Source organism: Pyrus communis, chromosome 17, assembly GCF_963583255.1.
Source record: "Pyrus communis chromosome 17, drPyrComm1.1, whole genome shotgun sequence".
NCBI classification, from domain to species: Eukaryota; Viridiplantae; Streptophyta; class Magnoliopsida; order Rosales; family Rosaceae; genus Pyrus; species Pyrus communis.
This window is the reverse complement of record NC_084819.1, coordinates 1399524-1423200: the sequence shown is the minus strand read 5'-3', so window position 1 is coordinate 1423200 and position 23677 is coordinate 1399524. Positions and strand designations below refer to the sequence as shown.

General features: G+C 37.8%; 1 protein-coding gene across 1 annotated transcript; it reads left to right on the top strand.

The window, feature by feature from the left end:
- The first annotated feature begins 21355 nt into the window (after nt 1-21355).
- Nucleotides 21356-23300, top strand: LOC137722481 (phloretin 4'-O-glucosyltransferase-like). Its single transcript, XM_068461490.1, has one exon. It carries the CDS (start codon nt 21768-21770, stop codon nt 23190-23192), a length of 1425 nt encoding a protein of 474 aa, XP_068317591.1. The 5' UTR covers nt 21356-21767; the 3' UTR covers nt 23193-23300.
- Nucleotides 23301-23677: the final 377 nt, after the last annotated feature.

Sequence of the window (23677 nt, the reverse complement as noted above, 5' to 3'; positions counted from 1 at the left end):
AAGGAATGAAGATACAAGGACCGATTGTATGTGGTGTATGTTCTATCCAAGGACACCCTTCAGAAAAATGCCCACAATTGATTGAGAATGGGGGATGGGAGAGTGCAAATGCTATTGGATTTCCGAGCCACAATCAACCAAGGAATGATCCATATTCCAACACATACAATCCGGGTTGGAGAGACCATCCAAACTTCAAGTGGAGGGAACCTCAACAACCTCAACAACAAGGAGGCTTTAGACAACAACCCCCGGGGTTGTACACCAAGCCATTCGGCCCCAATCCAAACCAAGCACAACCTGCCCAAAACAATCAAGGTACGTCGTTGGGAAATGAAACACTTCTTAAATTACTTACCAATTTGTCTCAGGGGCAAGAGGATCAAACCAAAGCCATGCAAAACCAAGACAAAATGGTGGATCACTTGGAGAAACAAATTGGGCAGATTGCGGAATTTGTAGGACAATTCCGAGACAAAGGCAAGCTCCCTAGCTCAACCATTGTCAATCCAAGGGGAGGATTCGAATCTGCCAAGGCAATCATGTTGAGAAGTGGTAAGGAGGTCGAAACCACCCCAAGCACGTCCAAAACAAGTCAAGAAGAGGACGTGTTGCTGCAAGAAGAGGAGGAACAAGGAATAAAGGCCACGGCAAGGGTGAAAGAATCTTTGCCGCAGCCCCCTATTGTGCCAAAACCGTCCAACATGCCTAAGGTAAGTCCAAATTCGACTTTGTCAAGTTCTATTCCACTAAACGTGCCCTTTCCTAGCAGGTTTAGGCAATCAAAGAAGGAGGAGAGTGAAAAGGACATTTTGGAAACCTTTAGGAAAGTTCAAGTCAACATTCCGCTCCTTGATGCAATCAAGCAAGTCCCTAAGTATGCCAAGTTCTTAAAAGAGCTTTGCATCACTAGGAAGAGGATTTCGACCAAGGAAGTGGTGAAGGTAGGTGAGAATGTGTCCGCCATCTTGCAACGCAAACTACCTCCCAAATGCAAAGATCCGGGTAGTTTTACCATTCCTTGTGTCATTGGTAACACTAGATTTGAATCTGCCATGCTTGATTTAGGTGCTTCTATAAATGTTATGCCATATTCCATTTATGCATCTATGAACCTAGGAGTGTTGAAAAATGATGGTGTTATCATACAATTGGCCGATAGATCTAATGCTTATCCAAAAGGAGTTTTGGAAGATGTTTTAGTGCAGGTTAATCATTTGATCTTTCCGGCGGATTTCTATGTTCTTGAGATGGATGAATCGGATCATGCACCCTCGCTGCCCATTCTACTTGGAAGGCCATTCATGAAGACGGCCCGGACTAAGATTGACGTGTTTAATGGAACTTTGTCCATGGAATTTGATGGGGAAGTGGTTAATTTCAATCTTTCTGATTCCATTAAGTATCCTAGTGAAGATCATTCATGTTTCTCTATTGATATTGTTGACTCTTTGGCGCAGGGATATCTTGAAGATTTGAATGACGATGCACTTGAAAAGGTCATTACAAGAGGTGTAGAAGTCAAAACCAAGGAGGCAAGCTATATGCAAACCCACGGCACACTTGAACTACCCTATGCCGTGCCTCCTAGTGAGGAATTCCTTGAAGTAGTTGCTGCCCTTGAGTCATTACCTAAACATGAGGGAAAGTTTCCTAACCGTGAGTCCATTCCCATTTCGACTAACAAATTGCTTCCATCCATAATTCAGGGACCTATTCTTGAACTCAAACCTTTACCAAGTCATTTGAAGTACATTTTCTTGGGGGAAAACGAGACACTACCTGCCATCATCTCTTCCTCCCTCACGGCACAAGAGGAGGAGAAATTAGTTCGTGTATTGAAGGAGTACAAATCTGCCCTAGGTTGGACATTGGCCGATATTAAAGGTATAAGCCCTACAACTTGTATGCATCACATATTTCTTGAGGAGGGGGCCAAACCAACTAGAGAGGCTCAACGCCGTCTTAACCCTCCGATGATGGAAGTTGTGAAAAAGGAGATAATTAAACTTCTAGATTGTGGAGTTATTTATCCTATCTCCGATAGTCGTTGGGTTTCACCTATCCAATGTGTGCCTAAGAAATCTGGGGTAACGGTTGTGGAGAATTCCGAGAATGAGCTTGTGCCTATGAGAATTCAAACCGGTTGGCGGGTATGCATTGATTATAGGAAGATAAATTCCACCACAAGGAAGGACCACTTCCCATTGCCGTTCCTAGATCAAATGTTGGAAAGGTTAGCAGGTCATTCCTTTTATTGTTTTCTTGATGGTTATTCCGGTTATAACCAAATTGTCATTGCTCCGGATGATCAAGAAAAGACCACTTTTACTTGTCCCTTTGGAACGTTTGCATATCGACGCATGCCATTTGGCTTGTGTAATGCTCCTGCCACGTTTCAAAGGTGTATGGTAAGCATATTTTCTGATTATGTTGAGAAGATTATTGAGATATTCATGGATGACTTTAGTGTTTTTGGTGATTCATTTGATCATTGTTTGGATAATCTCACTTTAATCTTGAAACGTTGTGTTGAAACAAATCTTGTTTTAAATTGGGAAAAATGTCACTTTATGGTTAAACAAGGTATTGTTTTGGGTCATATAATCTCTGAAAAAGGAATTGAAGTTGATAAGTCTAAAGTATATCTTGTACGCTACTTACCCTCTCCTACTTCGGTTAGAGAGGTTCGTTCTTTTCTTGGTCATGCAGGATTCTATAGACGATTTATCAAGGACTTTTCCAAGATTGCACAACCCCTATGCCGCCTCCTCCAAAAAGATGTGTCTTTTGAGTTCAACGAGGCATGCGAGAAGTCATTCAAGCATCTCAAAGAGCTCCTAACCACGGCACCCATCATAACTCCCCCGGATTGGTCCATTCCATTTGAATTGATGTGTGATGCCTCGGATTATGCACTTGGGGCTGTTTTGGGTCAAAGGAAAAATAAACAGTCACATGTTATTTATTATGCTTCCCGCACTTTAAATGATGCTCAATTGAATTATTCTACAACCGAAAAAGAACTCTTGGCGGTTGTATTTGCTTTAGATAAGTTTAGATCATATCTTCTTGGTACTAAAGTAATTGTTTTCACTGACCATGCAGCCTTGAAGTATCTTCTCACCAAAAAGGAGGCTAAGCCAAGACTCATTCGTTGGATGCTCCTACTTCAAGAGTTCGATCTTGAAATCCGAGACAAGAAAGGGTGTGAAAACGTGGTGGCTGACCACCTAAGTAGAATGGTGCGTGAGGAAGAGTCCACCCCCATTTTAGAAACGTTTCCGGATGAGCAACTTCTGTCCATTGAGGTAAGAACCCCTTGGTATGCCGATTTGGTCAATTTCTTGGTGTCTAAGCAAGTTCCTAGTACCCTAAACAAGTTCCAACGTGATAAACTTGTTCATGATGCACGTTTTTATGTTTGGGATGATCCATATTTATGGAAATTCTGCCCAGATCAGATTGTGCGTAGATGTGTGCCCGAATCTGAATTTAATTCCATTCTTACATTCTGCCATACTTATGCATGTGGGGGACATTTTGGCACCCAAAGGACAGCCCTAAAGGTGTTACAATCTGGATTTTATTGGCCTAATCTCTTTAAAGATGCTAAAATGTTTTGTGTAACATGCGATAAGTGTCAAAGAACAGGTAACATAGGGCCTAAGGACCAAATGCCGCAACAATCTCTCTCATTTGTGGAAATTTTTGATGTTTGGGGTATTGATTTCATGGGCCCCTTCCCTCCATCTTTTGGTTTCACTTATATCTTGCTAGCTGTCGATTATGTTTCCAAATGGGTGGAAGCCAAAGCCACCCGTACTAACGATTCTAAGGTTGTTGCAGATTTTGTGAAATCTAATATTTTTGCTAGGTTTGGGATGCCACGAGTTTTAATTAGTGATGAGGGTTCTCACTTTCGTAACCGCACCATTGAAGCTTTGCTCAAGAAGTACAACGTTACTCATAAGGTTTCCACACCTTATCACCCTCAAACCAATGGGCAAGCGGAGGTTTCAAATAGGGAGATCAAACAAGTCCTACAGAAAACCGTGGGACCCTCAAGAAGAGATTGGAGTTTGCGCTTGGACGATGCATTGTGGGCCTATCGTACGGCTTACAAAACTCCCCTTGGCATGTCACCTTTTCGGCTTATATATGGTAAGCCATGTCATTTGCCCGTTGAGTTAGAGCACAAGGCACATTGGGCTGTGAAAACCTTCAATTTGGACATAGACGCTGCTGGAGTTCATAGGAAGCTCCAATTAGATGAACTTGAGGAGATTAGGAACGAGGCTTACGAGAATGCTCGCATCTACAAGGACAAGACGAAGGCTTATCATGATAAGATGCTTCGTACCAAAACGTTCTCCAAGGGGCAGAAAGTGTTGCTTTTTGATTCAAGACTTCGGTTATTCCCTGGTAAGTTACGTTCTAAATGGATTGGACCTCTTGTTGTTACTAATGTTTTTCCTCATGGTGCAGTCCAAGTCCAAAGCTTAAAAAGTGGCCACGAGTTCAAGGTGAACGGACATAGATTGAAGCCATACTATGAGAACTTTGTGGAGCATGTCGTGGAGGAGATCCCACTCCATGCCGTGGGCTCTAATGGAGCATGAACGTGTCTTCGTCCGGCTGCAAGACGTTAAAGAAAGCGCTACTTGGGAGGCAACCCATGCAATTCAACAAAGGAAGCTCAAGGAATCACTCCAATTCCAGATTTGCGTTCCTAAACCCTTCACTTTGTTGTTTATTTCGAATCTGCCTATTTAGTTATTTTACTTGCTGTTTGTGTGTTTCTTTGTGTTTTGTGTGATTTTATGCTTGAAACATTGAGGACAATGTTTGATTTAAGTGTGGGGGGGTAACTAAGTGTTTTTGATGCAAATTCATGGGATTTTATCACCCTTTACTTATAGACTTGTTCCTTGCTGTTTTTAAGTGTTTTTAAGCAGTTTTGGTGTGTTTTAGTGTGTTTTGAAGTAAAAATCCGAAAATCACATAAAAATTTGAAAAATTTGTTTTAAAAACCCAAAAAGAGTTGTTTTCAAAGTGTTTTTGTGTGTTTGTTTTTGTTTTAGGGTACCTTCCAACACAATGATGAGGATTCGGTTTGTAATTACATGGCTGTTAAAGAGAGTGATTAACATGGATGAAAGTTTGATTTACTCTTTGTGTATGCTTGGTTGTGGTTATAACTTATGACTTCACATGCAATCATAAAAAAATAAAAAATAAAAAATCAGTTTTTGTAACATGCTTGAAGGAAGGAACTCAAATTAACGCTACAACCTTGTGAGACTTGAGCCTAAACGTTTATTTGGAGAGTTAGAATCTGTGCATTTTTGTTTTCTAAGTCGTTGCATGATCTCATTATTCTTTGCTTGGTTACTACTTAGAGGCGTTTCATCATTTAGTTCCAAATGCTAGAACTCATGCCCATTTCATTCAAAGCATGTTATTGATTTGCATAACACAGATTCAAGATGAAGTTGTGTAGTGACCACCACCTTAGCCATATTGTCGTGTATCCCATGTCATTTTATGTTTAAGTTAACCCACATTATCCTCACCTAGCCTAGATTAGGACCATCCACACCCTTGTTCTTAAAGCTTAGTAAAGCATGATTCAAATTGAATTTCTTTCGATTTATGTTGGCAGAAAACAAGTGTGGGGGAAGTGTTCTTGTGTGAGAATTTGTGTGCCATAGGCACGGCATGAAAGAAAAGAAAAAGAAAAAAAAAAAAAGGCGTGAAAAGTATGAAAAAGAGTTGAAAAGTTGTGAAAAAGAATTCCAAAGTATTGTTTGTTGAAGTAAGGGTCCAAAACAATGAATTCGGCCCTAAGGAGTTGTCTAAGTCTTCCCCTTGTGTTTTAAAGTTAATTTCTGCAATCTAAATGAATTCTAAGTCTTAAGTACACTACTTTGCTTACTATTACTTGAAGAACGCTTGTTCTCCTTATCTTTTCTTTGTTAACCACTACCCCAAGCCCCGTTACAACCCTTGACTTCATTCTTGAGTGTTATGTGTTTCAATTTGTGGAGTTTGAATTTGGTATGAGCATATGGTCATCAGTTCTCGCATCTAAGTAGTAGCATTCCATTCATGAGATCATTTCTAAACATGCTTATTAACTCCATAAATTGCGTTCTTTGTTATACGTATATGTGACCATTCGTTTTCATATTTACATCAATCTTCTCACATATAACTAGTATAGGGTGTGTAGTTAGAAAATCTGAGTGAAAATTGAGTGCATATCTTGTAAGGATTGAGCAAATTCTCTAAGGCATGTTACTACATTCAAAACATTCTTTTAATCGATTAATTGTGAACTAGTAAGTGGTGACTATGATTAAGTATGTTTTCAATTGTAAAGATGACTCAAATCTGTGGGGATGATGATTTTTAACTTGTCATGTACCATTGGAAATCCCTGAGGTGAACGTTGGAAGGTTTAGGTTATGTTTTGTTTCTTTGTTTTGCTCGAGGACTAGCAAAAGCTAAGTGTGGGGGAATTTGATAGAAGCATATTTATGCGCCTTAGTTAGCTAGTTCTTATGCATTTATGTTGTGTTTTCTTACTTAATTTAGTGTTTAAAGTCATTTTCGTGTGTTTATAGGTTCATATGGCTAAGGATGCAAAAGGATGCCTTTCGGAGCCTTTTTGAGCAAATTAGAGATTGGAATGGATTGCATATGCTTAAAGCCAAGTAGATGGACGAAATTGAAGACCAAAGGAATGAAAATGAAGAACAAAGAGTTCACATTCATCACCAACACAACCATACATCCACACATTCTTTCTCCATCATTGCCGTGCAAAACACCATCATTGCAGCCACATGCACATTCCACTTCATCATTTCAGATTTCCACCATCAACAAAGAACCATTCATTAATCATTTACACTTTAATCATTCAACCACATTCACACATCACCCATTCACCTTTGTGCCATGCTTCTACCTTTGTTCAAGCCCTTCCACATAACCTGCCTTCATTCATTCAGAAAATGCATTCCCACATGCATTTCCACCCACATACACCCATAATCATTCAAAACATGCATCCATAATCATCTCTCAAAACCGTGCATTTCATGTTCATTCCAACCTTTATTCCACATGCACTCCCTTTAAATAATCAACCCACATGCACCATTCAAACATAAACCCATTCACCACCAGAAAACAACCATGCCGTGGGTTCCCATTCCAGATTTCCAGCATTCCCTTTTGTTTTCTGTCAAAACACATGCATTCCCACCCTTTAATCACATGCATTTCTGCCACATGCATCTCCCATCACCATTTCAGCTTTCCACCTAATTCCTAGTCATCATGTTCCCCCCATTTCACCTATAAATAAGCATGCATTGCAGCCACAAAACACACACTCTTCCATTTTCAGAAAACCATCTCTCATACACATTCATTCACGCCAGAAATTCCTCCCCTCTCTCTAGCACTACCATACTTCACCATTCTTCATATTTTCTGCCCAAAAACACTCCTTACCTTCCCCTACATCCATCCCTACCCTAAACACATCCTTCTACATCATCCATAACCCCCAAAACTCACCAAAACCCCTTGTGCCGCAGCAACTAGAGGAGAAGAGGCCTAAACGTTCATACAATTCAAGATTGAGTTGTTGGAATTTTTAGGTGTACTTCGATTCTTGTTTTCAATGTTTACTTTGTTATTACTCTCTGAGTTTGTTGTAATCATGAGTGGCTAAACCCCTAATTAGTTAGGGGAAAGTTTGAAGCCATGGATATGTTTGAAATATGAATTGATTTCTTCCAATTGTGATTTGTTAATTTGTGATTGCAATTCAATTATCATGTTTATTAAAGACTTGTTTTTGTATGTTGATTAGGGATGCATACTTAGTCTTCATGCTTAAACTCGATGCTAGTTTATAAATGAGTTTCACCTAATCGTCACAAGTTTATAAACATGAGTAGTGAAGGTTGCTAGTCACAACCGCGTTAATTGAATTCTTGGCAAAAGTATCATGCATTCATAGTTACAATTGCCTCGTCAACACTTATAATTTTCATAGAGCATAATGATCTCTCATTGTATCTCTTCTATGCATTCATGTTGAGAACCATTGGAGAATGATTTGAATTGTCGCATGCATCATCCAATTCAATAACTTAAGGAAAATTCGAGAGTTAATTAGTGCATCACGGTTAACTTGGGGTGTTGAGCATCATAGTTAATGAAAAACAATTGGAGAATCGATTCATATATAAATGTGTCATGTGTGGAGAATGGACCTCTAACTAATCCATCCATCATCTTGTTTCTCAAATCCGTTTATACAATCTGCCTAGTTTATTAACTTGTTTTATTTAATTTAATTTCGTCAAAACCTTAATCCCCCTTTACTTTAGTGTCCAACTTAGTTAGAAAGTGTCTTAGTTTGTGTTTTTAAGTGTTTTGATTCAATTTGTTACACAAATTCGTCCAAATTCACCAAAGTGTCCAAAACTGCCCAGAAAGTGTTTTTAAGGCAGTTTTGAGTGTTTTGGGTGATGTTTGAGTCTTTTGGTTTGTTTTAGTGTTTTAAAGTTTAGTTTTGCATTCTTTGAGTCTAGTAAGTGTTTTATATTGTGTTCTTACGTTTTTGAGTCAATTTCACATTGATTAGCATCCCTAGTTAATCCCCGGTCTAGAACGATCCCTATTTGCTCATTTACTACAATTGTCATCCATAGGGTTTAATTTGTGCCAAAATTTGATGCGAAAATAGTTAAACACACAAATTAAACCCTATGGATGACAATTGTAGTAAATGAGCAAATAGGGATCGTTCTAGACCGGGGATTAACTAGGGATGCTAATCAATGTGAAATTGACTCAAAAACGTAAGAACACAATATAAAACACTTACTAGACTCAAAGAATGCAAAACTAAACTTTAAAACACTAAAACAAACCAAAAGACTCAAACATCACCCAAAACACTCAAAACTGCCTTAAAAACACTTTCTGGGCAGTTTTGGACACTTTGGTGAATTTGGACGAATTTGTGTAACAAATTGAATCAAAACACTTAAAAACACAAACTAAGACACTTTCTAACTAAGTTGGACACTAAAGTAAAGGGGGATTAAGGTTTTGACGAAATTAAATTAAATAAAACAAGTTAATAAACTAGGCAGATTGTATAAACGGATTTGAGAAACAAGATGATGGATGGATTAGTTAGAGGTCCATTCTCCACACATGACACATTTATATATGAATCGATTCTCCAATTGTTTTTCATTAACTATGATGCTCAACACCCCAAGTTAACCGTGATGCACTAATTAACTCTCGAATTTTCCTTAAGTTATTGAATTGGATGATGCATGCGACAATTCAAATCATTCTCCAATGGTTCTCAACATGAATGCATAGAAGAGATACAATGAGAGATCATTATGCTCTATGAAAATTATAAGTGTTGACGAGGCAATTGTAACTATGAATGCATGATACTTTTGCCAAGAATTCAATTAACGCGGTTGTGACTAGCAACCTTCACTACTCATGTTTATAAACTTGTGACGATTAGGTGAAACTCATTTATAAACTAGCATCGAGTTTAAGCATGAAGACTAAGTATGCATCCCTAATCAACATACAAAAACAAGTCTTTAATAAACATGATAATTGAATTGCAATCACAAATTAACAAATCACAATTGGAAGAAATCAATTCATATTTCAAACATATCCATGGCTTCAAACTTTCCCCTAACTAATTAGGGGTTTAGCCACTCATGATTACAACAAACTCAGAGAGTAATAACACACTCTTCCATTTTCAGAAAACCATCTCTCATACACATTCATTCACGCCAGAAATTCCTCCCCTCTCTCTAGCACTACCATACTTCACCATTCTTCATATTTTCTGCCCAAAAACACTCCTTACCTTCCCCTACATCCATCCCTACCCTAAACACATCCTTCTACATCATCCATAACCCCCAAAACTCACCAAAACCCCTTGTGCCGCAGCAACTAGAGGAGAAGAGGCCTAAACGTTCATACAATTCAAGATTGAGTTGTTGGAATTTTTAGGTGTACTTCGATTCTTGTTTTGATGAGCTGCAAGAGTCTGAAGGTCGGATTCAAAGTGACCGTCAAAGGTTTTCGTCTTTCCTCCAGAGGCACCTTTTTCCTGGATCATCGAGCGCTTGGCCAAGTATTGAGGCCTGGAATGCTCTAGCTCCGATGCCTTCCGCTCCGATGGCTTCCGCTCCGATGCCTCCCGCTTCGATGCCTCCCGCTTCTATGCCTTCTGCTTCTATGCCTTCCGCTTCTGCGCCTCGTAGTGGGGCTTCACGTAAACAACCTTTGTGAAGCTCCACCTTTCTCCATGTTTAGTATCTTTTTTTTCTTTTTTTTTTTTTTTTTTTTTAATTTCTTTCTTTTTTTTTTTTTTTTTATTTCTTTTTTTTTTTTTTTTTTTTTTTTATGAACATGCTTTGTTTTATTCAGTGCATTGGGTTGCCTCCCAAGTAGCGCTTTCTTTTACGTCTTGCAGCTAGACGAAGAACCCAATCACTCCAGGATATGTTCACGAATCGGATGAGAACTCCGAGTCATGAACTAGTACCTAAAACAAGAAACAAAACAAGATTAAGAATCTAGAATAAAAACAAACGAAAATAAAACAATCCAAGGGATTAGCAAATTTTCTAATCCCCGGCAACGGCGCCAAAATTTGATGCGTGATTTATACGCACACAAATTAAACCCTCTTTTCGTCAAATTGTAGTATATGTATAAGTAGGGATCGTTCTGGACCGGGGATTAGGAGGGATTGTTAATCACTTGGATTTGACTCAAAAAAAACGTAAAAACACAAAATAAATGTATTTCTAACTAATCTAACACTTTAAAATAAATGGGGGATTGGTTTTGGACGAAATTAAACTAAAATAGAAACTTGGAAACAAAACAGATTGTACAAACGAAATTGATGGAATAGAATGAAGAAAAAAAAACTAGTTAGAGGGTTCCTTATCCACACATGAACATAAGCATATAATTTGACTCCCAGTTATGACTTCAACAAACGATGAATGACAATGCTCCAAGTTAATTAGGTCCGCTTAAATTAACCGTCAGATTTCCCTAGATTCATTGGATTGAATGGGATACGCATTACAACCAAATTATTCCTAATCAAAGTCTCTCACATGGAATACGCATGATAGAGACATTCAACAAAGATCATTAAGTTCAACGGAAATCATAAACATTGACTAGGCATTCATAACTATGAAATACGCATGTTAATCCAGCCTAGGGTTTACTAAACACAATCGTGACTAGCGATTTTTACTACTCATGAATATAAGTTCATAACGATTAGGTGAAATTCCCTTATATCCTAGCATCAAGTCTTAGGCATGCAAATTAAGTGTCGACCCTCAACCCACATACATAAACAAGTTCTTAATCAAAACAGAAAAGTAACCCACATCTAAAGTTCATGAATTCATAACTGGAGTAAATCAAATCATAACCAACATATGTCCATGGCTTCAAATTCGCCTCTAACTAAAAAGAAATTAGTTTCACATGTTTAACATAATTGAATAACAAGTTAAATTAAACATGAAAACAGAAACAAGAAAAGAAAGAACAAATGGATGGAAAGTTAGCTACGGGGTTCATCTCCACATATGTTATACTTGCATAATAAAACGATTTCCAATTGCATTTCAACAAATCATTAATTCTCAACGCCCCGGGTCAATTAGGTCCGCTTAAATTAACCGTCAAGTTTTCCTTAAGTTAATGAATTGGATGGGTTAGCGCAACGCAATTCACAACATTCTCCAAAAGTCCTTTACGTGAAAAGCACAATAAAGATACAATCAAAGATCATTAAGCATCATGAAAACTTTAAGTGTTGACGAGGCATTCGTTACTATGGAATACGCATGAAACTTATGCCAAGAATTTATTTAACGCGATTGTTTATAAGCAACCTCCACTACTTGTGAATATAAGTTTGTAACTATTAGGTGAAACTCACTTATATTCTAGCGTCATATTGATGCATGAAAATTAAGCGCGCATTCTTAATAAACATTCATAAATAAGTTATCAATCAAACGGTTAAACAAATTGAACCACAACTTATGAAACGCAATTAGAATTAATCAAATCAAAATGCAAGCATAAACATATATTTCGAATCACCCCCTAGCTAAAGGGGGTTTAGTTTATTATAACTTTGAAATCAAAGAAATACCTAAACATTCCAACAACTCAAACTTGAATTGTATGAACGTTTAGGCACTCTTCTCTTCCATTCCTCATACGTACAAACAAAGAGAATTGAATTTAAACATTGAAATCAAAGAAACACCTAAACATTCCAACAACTCAAACTTGAATTGTATGAACGTTTAGGCACTCTTCTCTTCCTCGTTGTTGTAGCACAAGGTCTAAGGATAGTTTGATGGTGTGAATGGTTTGGGGAGTGGTGTTTGGATTAATAGGGAAATGGAAAAATGGTGTTTGGATTATAGGGGAGACTCACGGCAAAGGGAAGATTGGATGTGTTGTGGTATGTACAATGGAATGGAAGTGTTGTGTGTGAGATGTGAATGAAAATGAGATGTGCATGAATGAATGAATGCAAGGGTATTTATAGGAGTAGTGGAGGGAACATATGGCTATGTCATTTGTAGGTGAAGTAGGTGGATGTTGTAGGTGAAGTGGATGTTGTAGGTGAAGTAGGTGGATGTTGTAGGTGAAGTGGATGTTGTAGGTGAAGTAGGTGGATGATATGTTAAGTGATAAGTGATAAGTGATATGATATGTGGTTATGATATGATAAGTGGTTAAGTGGTGATGATAGGTGATAAGTGATTAAGTGATATGATATGTGGTGATGATAAGTGATAAGTGCATGTGGGTTAACTAATGAAGGAAATGCATGTGCAATGACAATGTGTTAGAATGGATGTGTGTTATGCATGGCATGATTGGGATTAGGAAAGGTTTAAATGTCCTAAAACTAAAGAGAACAAGGTTCCAACACTTTGGCTCCAATTAGGTCTTCAATTTCGTCCAACACTTTGGCTTCAAGCATAAGCTATCCGTCCTTAGCCCAAAAGTGCTCCAAAAGTCTCCAAAATGCATCTTTTTGCTCCTTTAGCCCTTTGGACCTATAAACACACGAAAATAGCTTAAAGTACTAAAATAACTAAAGAAACATAACGTAAATGCACGAGAACAAGCCATTTAAGTCGCATGAATATGCTCCTATCAACAACCGATCACACTTGAGGAAATTCATATGGAGTCCTACAAGAAGCCTAGAATTTACAAGGAAAAAAAAGATAAAGCTTCGTGACAGCCAAATTCTTTGTCAAGAAATTCGGCCAGTACATAAATTGTGGGTGTTAAATACTAGATTGAAGTCAGTTCAAGGGAGACACAAGCCTCGCTGGAAGGGACTTTATTTGGTTTCAAAGACTAATTCACACAAAAGGGTGGACAAGAAAGATTCAACCAATGAATTCAAATGCACAATTCAAGTCAATCTTTACCTACTATTGCCCGATGATGCTGTTAAAGATTGGTTGACTCTACAAGAACAAGTGACATGATCATCAACATTCCACTCCGTCTAGCTATAGACGTTAACTAAAGCGCTAATTGGGAGGCAACCCAATTTTTCTAACTCTTGTCTTTTTATTTCGTTTATTTTATTTTCCAGTTTTTATTCCTAATTACAAAAATAAAAAAATAAAAAAAATATTAAAAATCAGAAAATTGAAAAAAAAAATTGCAATTTTTAATTCTTGTTATTTTTCTTTACTTATCTAATTAGGTTTTTTATTTGTGATTGCAAGCTGCATTCAGTACTGATTCGATCTAATCTCAACTACTCTATGGATCCATACATGCATTCAACCATCCATTCATCTCAGTATGCATTCAACCATCCATTCATCACAACAAAATTCATCATCACATTCATAAGAAATTAAGAATATTCATGGGAGTCAAATTCAACACAAATGCAAGCACAGGATACAGAAGGAGCACAGGATGAGGTTCAGGGATACTCACAGTGGGGATGTTAAGAAGACCTCTATGATAATGGACCCCTTTCACTCTTTCACTCTCTCACACTTCTTTCAAAATATAATTACATTGAAGTTTGGGGGTGGGGATCCAAGCAGCACAGAGAATAAGACATGATGAATTTATGGTTTGGGAGTCATTGACCTAAAGCTCGTTGCATTGGCTGGATCGAAAGTTTAAGGGAATTGACATTGCACAACCACCACTATTACTAGAAGAAAAAAAAATGAAAAAAAAAATATTTATATATATATATATATATCAAGTTATTATGTGTGTGAAGTGTTAAATAAATAGGACGAAAGGTAGGGGTTTCGTCAAGTCTCCTTAGTTATATTGGTTCACTTTACACCAAAGGAAGTTCATGAATTCTTTTCTAATTGATTCTAAATGGCTTAGACTCTGCGGTGGGATTCGTCGGAACTTTTAAAAAGATGTTCTGATTTTTAACGTTTTCCATGGATTGCAACTTGAAGATGAAAATTTTGTCTTAGTTTAGTTTTAGTTAAGTTTCTAGTTTGTTAGTTTTTATTTTTGTTTTTGAGTTTTGTTTTGCTTGAGGACAAGCAAAAAGCTAAGTTTGGGGGTATTTTGATGAGTTAATATTATATTATATATTTTACCCTATTCTTAATATTAGTTTATTGATTATTTTGGTAGAATTTTGATACTTTGCTTTATATTTTCAACATAGGACATTCGACTTGTTCTGGAGCGGAACGTGATCAAATGGACGAATTTTGGAGTGATTCAAATTGGAGGATGTTCATGTGTCTCTTGCCATCTCTATGTCAAAATTTGGGATTTTTCTACCTAGTGGTTATTTTCTAGTGATAAAATAATGAAGCAGTACGCGTTGCTGAAAAGTGACGTTTCTGGGCTTAAACTGAGGTTTTTGGAGCCCAAGATGACCTCAGATGGGTTCGTTACCTTCTGGAGAAGTGTTCAAAATAGTTCAAGCTTTAAACTCAACTATTTTGGGCTAGTTTGGAGCTGATTTAGGTCCAAAACGTGGCTGTGCAGATTTTTGGACGAATTTACCAAGTTATTAGGTTTCCTCGTTTTATTCTAAGACTTTTTACTAGGAGGATTTTAATTAGAGTAGTATAAATAAGGCTTGTTAGCCATTAGGGTTTTTTACGCAACATTGGAGGAGAACGCACGCACTATTTGGAGAATTGATTTTGACGATTCAAGTTTATTTTCAAGGTGTTTTCTATCCATGTTTTTAATAATATTTTGTTTTATGATTGTTCGTAGCTAATTTTCGTTTGCTAGGGCGATGCCTTGAGCCTTAGCATGAATACGCAGTTTTTATTTAATTGTTTATGATATTATGCATGCATGCTTTGAATTATTAATCACTGTGCTTTAAACTGTCCATATATCTTAATGCTTAGCTACCATTAGGATGTTTAGATAAGTAATCGGATGCAATTCGGTCGGAATGCCATCAGGGAATTGAGTATTGCTTCTTGTGATTGATAGTTGTAATTCACCTAGGTCGAATGCCACGTCTTAGGGCTTACATGGTTTTTCAAAGGGTTTTCCCAAAGCGTAATGAGTCATGCATGTTTATCTTTGATCTGAATGCCACAGACGGATTGCATGTTTGATATACGTTCTAGCTTGAATGCCACAAGTAGAATATGCATAAGGAAAACCTAACCTTCAAAGTTGCAAGGGTAATTCATAAGTAATTAGCAAATCTACATAGGATTGTTAAGGGGACAGCGGAACCCTAGGTTTTTACAATTTGGTTTCAAAACTATTTTCTTTTGTTTTCTTTACTTTGTCAAGTTATTTATTTGTTTTAATTTAAAATTCATTTTTAATATTCTAGGTTATAAAATCAACTTTTTTCAATCTTTGTTTTTAAATAATTAATTAAGATTTGGTATTTACATAAATTATTTATTCAATTCCTGCGGAAACGACCTTGCTTAAGCCGTTTATACTACAACTACCTTGTTCTCTTGCAAGTATTTTGTCTGTTTTTATCCCTACTTTGGCAGGTGGTAAAATCCCTTTCACCATGTTAAATTTCAAGTAGATGGGCCGAGAGCCCACTCCAACAACACCGATACTGTCCCCACTTGACCACCTGCTCAATTCGTTAGGTGTGAGGTTTTATCACAAAAGGTCACGGTGTTAGTTAGAGTGAAGTAATTCTATTTAAAAAGTTTGTTCTCAAGCCTTCTGACCAATGTAGGACAGAGAAATTCTAACAAAATGACCATTAAGATGGGCACGGTGAGAAGCACATCAAATAGGTTTGTTATTTGTAACTTATGTGGATATGCATGCAACGTGTCAGGGCAAAGGATATGATATCTTCCATGTAACTAATGATAGAGTCCCATCTTAGGAGGGAAGTAGGTCTCATCATGCACATGACCCCAAATGAGAATTATTTCTCATGAGATGTTATCTGGACTTAAGCATCGGATATTTAGCAAGTAAAATGGGATAAAGCTCCAAGAGCGTGCTGCAGTTCGAATTGGTTACGGAACTTGTTAGCCAAAGTATTGCTGTCCTATAAATATGAGAGGCTCTGCAACGTGAAAATTCCCCTTCAACTTAACAAACAACTCAAACGCTCTACACAAAGAACCTCGTTCTGTCCGAAACTCTTCTCACAATCCTAAGAAAAATACCAATTATCCTAATCCCTTCGTCAGTACAAATTTACTTCGTTGCAACATCATTGGGTTGGCTAATCGGAAACATATTCAGTTCAGGTAAAAGTCATTGGAGTCGTTGAACTAGTCGGCCTAAGAGTAAGTTCAATTTGGTTGAGCAGTACTACTTCTGGTTTAGTTGGCTACCTCCAAGTCTCAGCCAACGAAGAGTCTTTGATACTTTCGCTGAAAGCGGTCACTTTATTAGCTCCCCCAACAAAGTGATATGTTCTATAAGTAGTTACTTGCAAGTGCATTTGGAAGTTCGACATTCAGACTGCCGAACAACATTCACCATAAAGATCTAATTTCCTTTGAATATCTTTGTCCTTACAACCTGATACCTATTCGGCGTACTTATATTTTCAAGGATATAGTTGAAGTTGCCGAACCCTAAAGCCCTAGGTCTAGAGGTGTGATAGGAGCATATTTAGGCGACTTACTTAGCTTGTTTTCGTGCATCTATGTTGTTAATTCATAGTTGTTTTAGTAGTTTAAGCCATTTTCGTGTGTTTTTAGGTTCATATGGCTAAGGAAGCAAAAAGATGCATTTTGGAGCATTTTGGAGCAAAATTGGGCTTGGAATGGATAGCATATGCTTGGAGCCAAAGTGTTGGACGAATTTGAAAGCCTTGTATGCACTTTGGACATAAAACAAAGGGCCTAGCCCAATCAAACAATCCTTTGAGCCATGCAAAACCTCTAGCCCAATCAACAACCCTTAGCCACATGCATTCACACACACATGCACTTACTCTTTCATCATTGCACCACCATTCACACACACATGCACTTACTCTTTCATCATTGCACCACCAATTCAACACATGCATTTCCACCTTCCTACTTCATCATTGCACCACCATTCACACACACATGCACTTACTCTTTCATCATTGCACCACCAATTCAACACATGCATTTCCACCTTCCTACTTCATCATTTCAACCACATATTCACCCACATGCACTCTAATCATTCAACACATGCATTCACACACCAACAACCTAGCTCTTTTTCCATCATTATTTCATCCACATGCACTCTCAATCATAACAACCACATTCACTCTTAAACAATCACCCACTTATTCTCCCATTCCCCCTATAAAAACCCATGCATTCATACACAAAAAACACATCTCATTTTCATACACAACACATCACAAACACATCCAATCTTCCCTCATTGCCGTGAGCTACCATTCCCTTATAATCCAAACACCACTCCTCATCCATTTCCATAATTCCCCAATCCATTCAACACACCAACAACATCCCTTAGACCTTGTGCTACGACGAAGAGGAAGATAAGAGGGCCTAAACGTTCATACAATTCAAGTTTGAGTTGTTGGAATGTTTAGGTGTTTCTTTGATTCTCTTTGTTTTGGTACCATGAGGAACTTCCTCTCGGCTTCATTCCATTAGATACACTCTCCCATTTCTTAAAGGATTTCGACATCAGTTTTGCTTCAAGGGTTCTTTCTTCTTAATCCTATGTTCACTCATGTTATATATTTTTATGTCAAACCTTTTGTAAACATGAAGTGTAACTAATCTCTCTCTAAGGATTCGATGTAGCCTTGCAAGATTGCCAAGTAGTTAATTCGGAATTCTCATTTAATCTATCTATTTCTTGTTTCATTCTCCGATTTAATTGTGACTTAGTGTGTTGATTTTAATGCTTGATCATCATTTGAATTAACCACAGGTTGTTTAGCCAAGATTAAAGCACACATCATGCATAATCTTGGTAGATATGTGAATGAATGAAGGGAATGTTTTGCAAACATCCTGCCGAGTGTTCCCTTTGGTTTTGTGAAAGTTTCTTGTGCACTACATAGTCTTGATTAGGAACCAAAGTTGCACATCACAATTAGGCTCATGATTAGAGACATTTGATCAAATCCACACATCATATGGCTGATCATATCTAAGTGAAACAAACCCAAGAAATAAGTAGAGGGATGAGTATAATCTGACTTAACAAGCATGGACTTGGCTTAGCAATGGTGAAATCGAATCTCTAGCTTCATCTCCATTTGTGCTATCTCTTTTTATTAGCTGTTGATTCATTCATTTTGTGTTTACTTCATTTCCTTATGCTTTAATTTACAATCTGTCATTTAGTTTAATCAAAACCTAAATCCCCCTTTACCTTATTGTTCAATTTAGTTAGAAATCAATTTAGTTTATGCTTTAAAGCATTTTGAGTCTTTGGTTTGTCTTAGTATTTTAAAGTTTAGTTTTGCATTCTTTGAGTCTAGTATAGTGTTTTAGATTATGTTTTTAGCGTTTTTGAGTCAAATCCAAGTGATTAACAATCCCTCCTAATCCCCGGTCCAGAACGATCCCTACTTACATACTTACTACAATTGTCAAAAAGAGGGTTTAATTTGTGTGCGTATAATTCTCGCATCAAGGTGTTCCTTCCTCGGCTGTATTCGCTCACACACAAATCAACCCTTTTATGAGAAACCCTCCACAACCTGAAAAAATAAAAAATAAAAAAATCTAATTATTCATTAACCCCTCCCCATTGACAAATATTTAGCTTGGTTAAACATCACTATGTCAATAACCGGCAACACCTTCAGTTTGGTTAAACAACATTGGAGGCGTAGAACATGCCTGACTTAGGAGACCTTTAGTTTGGTTAAACAATTCTCCTATCCTTGTTGGTTATCTATTCAAGTCTCGGCGGACAAGGAATTCTCTATTCTTTCGTCTCAAGAGATCATCTCATAAGCTTCAGCGAAGTAATGTGTTCTCAGGTTACCCCTTCCGCACAACGAAAGCTGAATCATTGATTGAACTTCACCGCGAGATTTGCAACCTTGTCTTCAAGTTAGCAAAACCCTAGGTCTAGAAGCCATCAGCGCAATCGACACTACCACCACACTCATTTCACTCGCCCTGATTCACCTCGGCGGTGAGGTGGCACACCTGCATCAACCGCAAGAAGGACGTTGTTAATTCTTAGTTACTTGGCATGCGCGTCACATAAGTTTGATAATTTTTAGGATCAACAGTAGTGCAAGAAGAGGGAGCAATAGCCACAGAGCAAGAGTGTTGTTGCTAGAGTAGCTATTACTAAATGTGTGACAACGGTCATGCCACACTTTTTGTACTTTTTGGCATGCTCACCTCTCCTATAAGATACGTCATCAATGGTTGTTGACAAACGAAAGTTAGTGTGATACAGCTAGACCAATCAATTTTAGTGTGATGCAGCTAGACCAATCAAATTCGGCATATGATAAACGGGGCCCTAGGCCCTTAACTAGAGAAATCACAAATTTGTATGTGTATTAATCAGTTTGTGGTCAGTAAATTCGCTCGTCTCTCTTACCACGTCAAACCTACTAGTCCATGTTATGTACTATTAACTTAATGAGAAATAGAAAGCGAATTCATGCACTAATGATCACGCATGCTTGATTGAAGACAATACTACAACCATCTAGCTTAATTAAGGAAGTTTAGTCTGACTAGGAATCTTAGCAGGATTAGGAATTTAGGATAATGTAATGATAAGATGAAAGATATCTAAAGCATTATATTATATAAAATAGACAATGAGTCCCACGGTAGAGGTTATTTCATATTCCATTTCACCCAAACTATTTGGTTGCTTATTTGTTTACGCTTCATATCGTACTAAATTACAACATATGGAGTGTATGTTTGTTTACTTTGTCAAATTATCAGAAAGACGGATAAAAATCCACTTCCAACATTATCGATATTGTTTCCAATTTGTTAATTAGCAATTGCACAGTTTAACATGTGTGAGATTTTTATCACAAAAGACCTCAATATTAGTTTGAGTAAAATTATGATATTTAAACTCTTATTTTCTCTTTCATTATATCGATGTGAGATATTTCAACACGCCTCCTTTCGGCTTAGGACCATAAGAAACAAATTTGGTCCTTCTTTTAGTTTTAGGACTTTAGTTTGGAAAGGGATCCTCTCCGGATCCCTTCCATGTAGTCCATCAAGTTCACTCATTCAGACTATTGAAATTTGATTCAACGGCTACAAATAAGGGATTCTTTTAAAAATTATAATAACTTCAACTGTTGTATGAGTTTTTTTCTAGTATTGAGGACCAGACCTCAAAGTCACATCTATAATGAACCGTGTAGGCTCTTTAGTACGAACCCAATTATTCATGGCCTCACTTCCGAAGCCTGACTTAACGAGGCCTAATATATTATTCGGCCAACCACACAAATCGAAATAATAATTAATTAAACTAACAAATCATACTCTAGCATGTGTACTTATCAGTTTTCGGTGATGGATTAATTTGTCTGTACTACCACATTCGATTGGAATTAGACCACGTGATGTGCTACGAAGTTTGATGAAACCAATTTTAAAAGAGTAATGCTAGGTAGATTAATTTTAAATTAAAATTTTACATTATATAAGATGTTATTAATGAAAAATAATCACATTAATTAATGCTTAAGTAATAATCAAGTCATCAACAATTAGATCATATAATTTACAAAATATGATATAAATAGGATAATACTACAAATCTCTCAGAGGTAGGGTTCATCAAAACATATAAATCTCATCATTATTATAAAGATGATACAAATAATGATATAAATATGTAATGAGGGTTTCATTACCCATAATATTATATGCATGCCTCGAGAAGACCACAAATCAAAAATGCCCTTCTCATCTTTGCTTTGTCTCCAGCGCCTTCAATTCGTCACCACAGGCGTCACATTTCTGCACCCAAACCCCTATTTAAGGCTCGCCATCCTCACACCACATTCCCCACCTTGAATACGTACTCCCACAAGAATTTCAACTTCACTAAGCTAATAAGCCCACGGCACCAAATTTTCCACCAGTCAACTACGTACCTACTTAATCTACTTCGAACAACTCCACGCTCCACCGCGCACCTCCGCAATCGCATATGCTGCCATGGTGCAACACCGCTTTCTACTTGTCACATATCCGGCTCAAGGCCACATCAACCCTTCCTTCCAATTCGCCAAGCGTCTTATCAACACTACCGGTGCCCAGGTCACCTTCGTTACCTGCCTCTCCGCCCGTCACCGCATAGGCAATGACTCAATTCCAGATGGATTGACCTACGCACTCTTCTCTGATGGGTACGACGACGGGTTTAAGCCCGGTGACAACATCGACCACTACATGTCGGAGCTGCGGCGCCGCGGAGCACAAGCCATCACCGACCTTGTAGTCTCAAGTGCAAACGAGGGTCACCCTTACACTTGCCTAATCTGCACAATACTTCTCCCTTGGGCCGCGAACGTGGCGCATGAACTTCACCTCCCAAATGTAATGCTTTGGATTCAACCAGCCACGGTTTTCGACATCTACTACTATTACTTTAACGGGTACAAAGATCTCATCCGGGATAATACTGGTTCTGGTACGAACGATGCCCTTCCATGTTCAATACAGTTACCAGGTTTGCCATTATCTCTTACAAGCCGAGACCTTCCCTCCTTCATGGTGGATACAAATCCGTACACTTTCGCCCTCCCGTTGTTTCAAGAACAGATGGATCTGCTGGAGAGAGAAACCCACCCGACCATTCTAGTGAACACGTTCGATGCACTAGAGCCTGAAGCCTTAAAAGCAATTGAAAAGTACAATTTGATTGGAGTCGGGCCATTGATTCCGACCACTTTCTTGGACGCCAAGGATCCATCGGACAAGTCATTTGGAGGCGATCTTTTCCAAAAATCAAAGGACTCTCCGTACCTGGAGTGGCTGAACTTGAAGCCGGAGGGGTCGGTGATTTATGTGTCCTTCGGAAGCATTTGTGTGTTGGAAAAGGCCCAAATGGAGGAAATCGCCAAAGGGCTGTTGGATTGCGGCCGTCCGTTCTTGTGGGTTATTAGAGATAAAGTCGATGAGAATGGAGAAGATAATGAGGTGAAGGAAGAAGAAGAGATGTTGAGTTGCAGAGAGGAATTGGAAGAGCTAGGGAAGATAGTGCCGTGGTGCAGTCAAGTGGAGGTTCTGTCAAGTCCTTCGTTGGGTTGCTTTGTGACACATTGTGGGTGGAATTCAAGTTTGGAAAGCTTGGCTTCGGGGGTGCCAGTCGTGGCGTTTCCTCAGTGGACGGACCAAGGAACGAATGCCAAGTTGATAGAGGACACTTGGAAGACAGGAGCGAGGGTGACACCAAATGAGAAGGGGATTGTTACGGGTGAGGAACTCAACAGGTGTTTGGACTTGGTCATGGGAAGTGGGGAGATTGGTGAAGAGATGAGAAGGAATGCTAAGAAATGGAAAGATTTGGCACGAGAGGCTGTGAGTGAAGGTGGGTCTTCGGACAAGAATCTAAAGGCTTTCTTGGATCAGATAGATTGACGTTATCTTAATGAATGGCTGTCCTTGTTTCTGTTTCTTGGCTTGGTAGTAGCTTATGTATCTTTGTATATAAAGCGAATGGCTCAATGAATACAATTTTTTTTGGTATCACAAGCTTCATAAAAAGTAATTGGACAGAAATACTCCTCAATCAAAAAAACTTCAAAAGCAACCTAAAATAATGCATTAAATGTGGCAGAGGTATTTTCGTCATTTTAATAGTGTTTTTTTAATAATTATTTTTTTGTACAATTTTTTTTTAATAATTAGTACCTCACAATAGATTAGCAATAATGTGATTCAATTAGTTGTTCATTAAATATTATTTTCTCTATTTTTAAATACGTTCAAAACATCTTAAGAGGCGTGTAATGCCGATTATAAAAAAAAAAATTTCTCACTCAGATAATAATGTGATTAAATTAGTTGTCAAATGAATTTTTTTTTTTTTTTTAATAAACGATATTATCTACAATAAGGAGAAG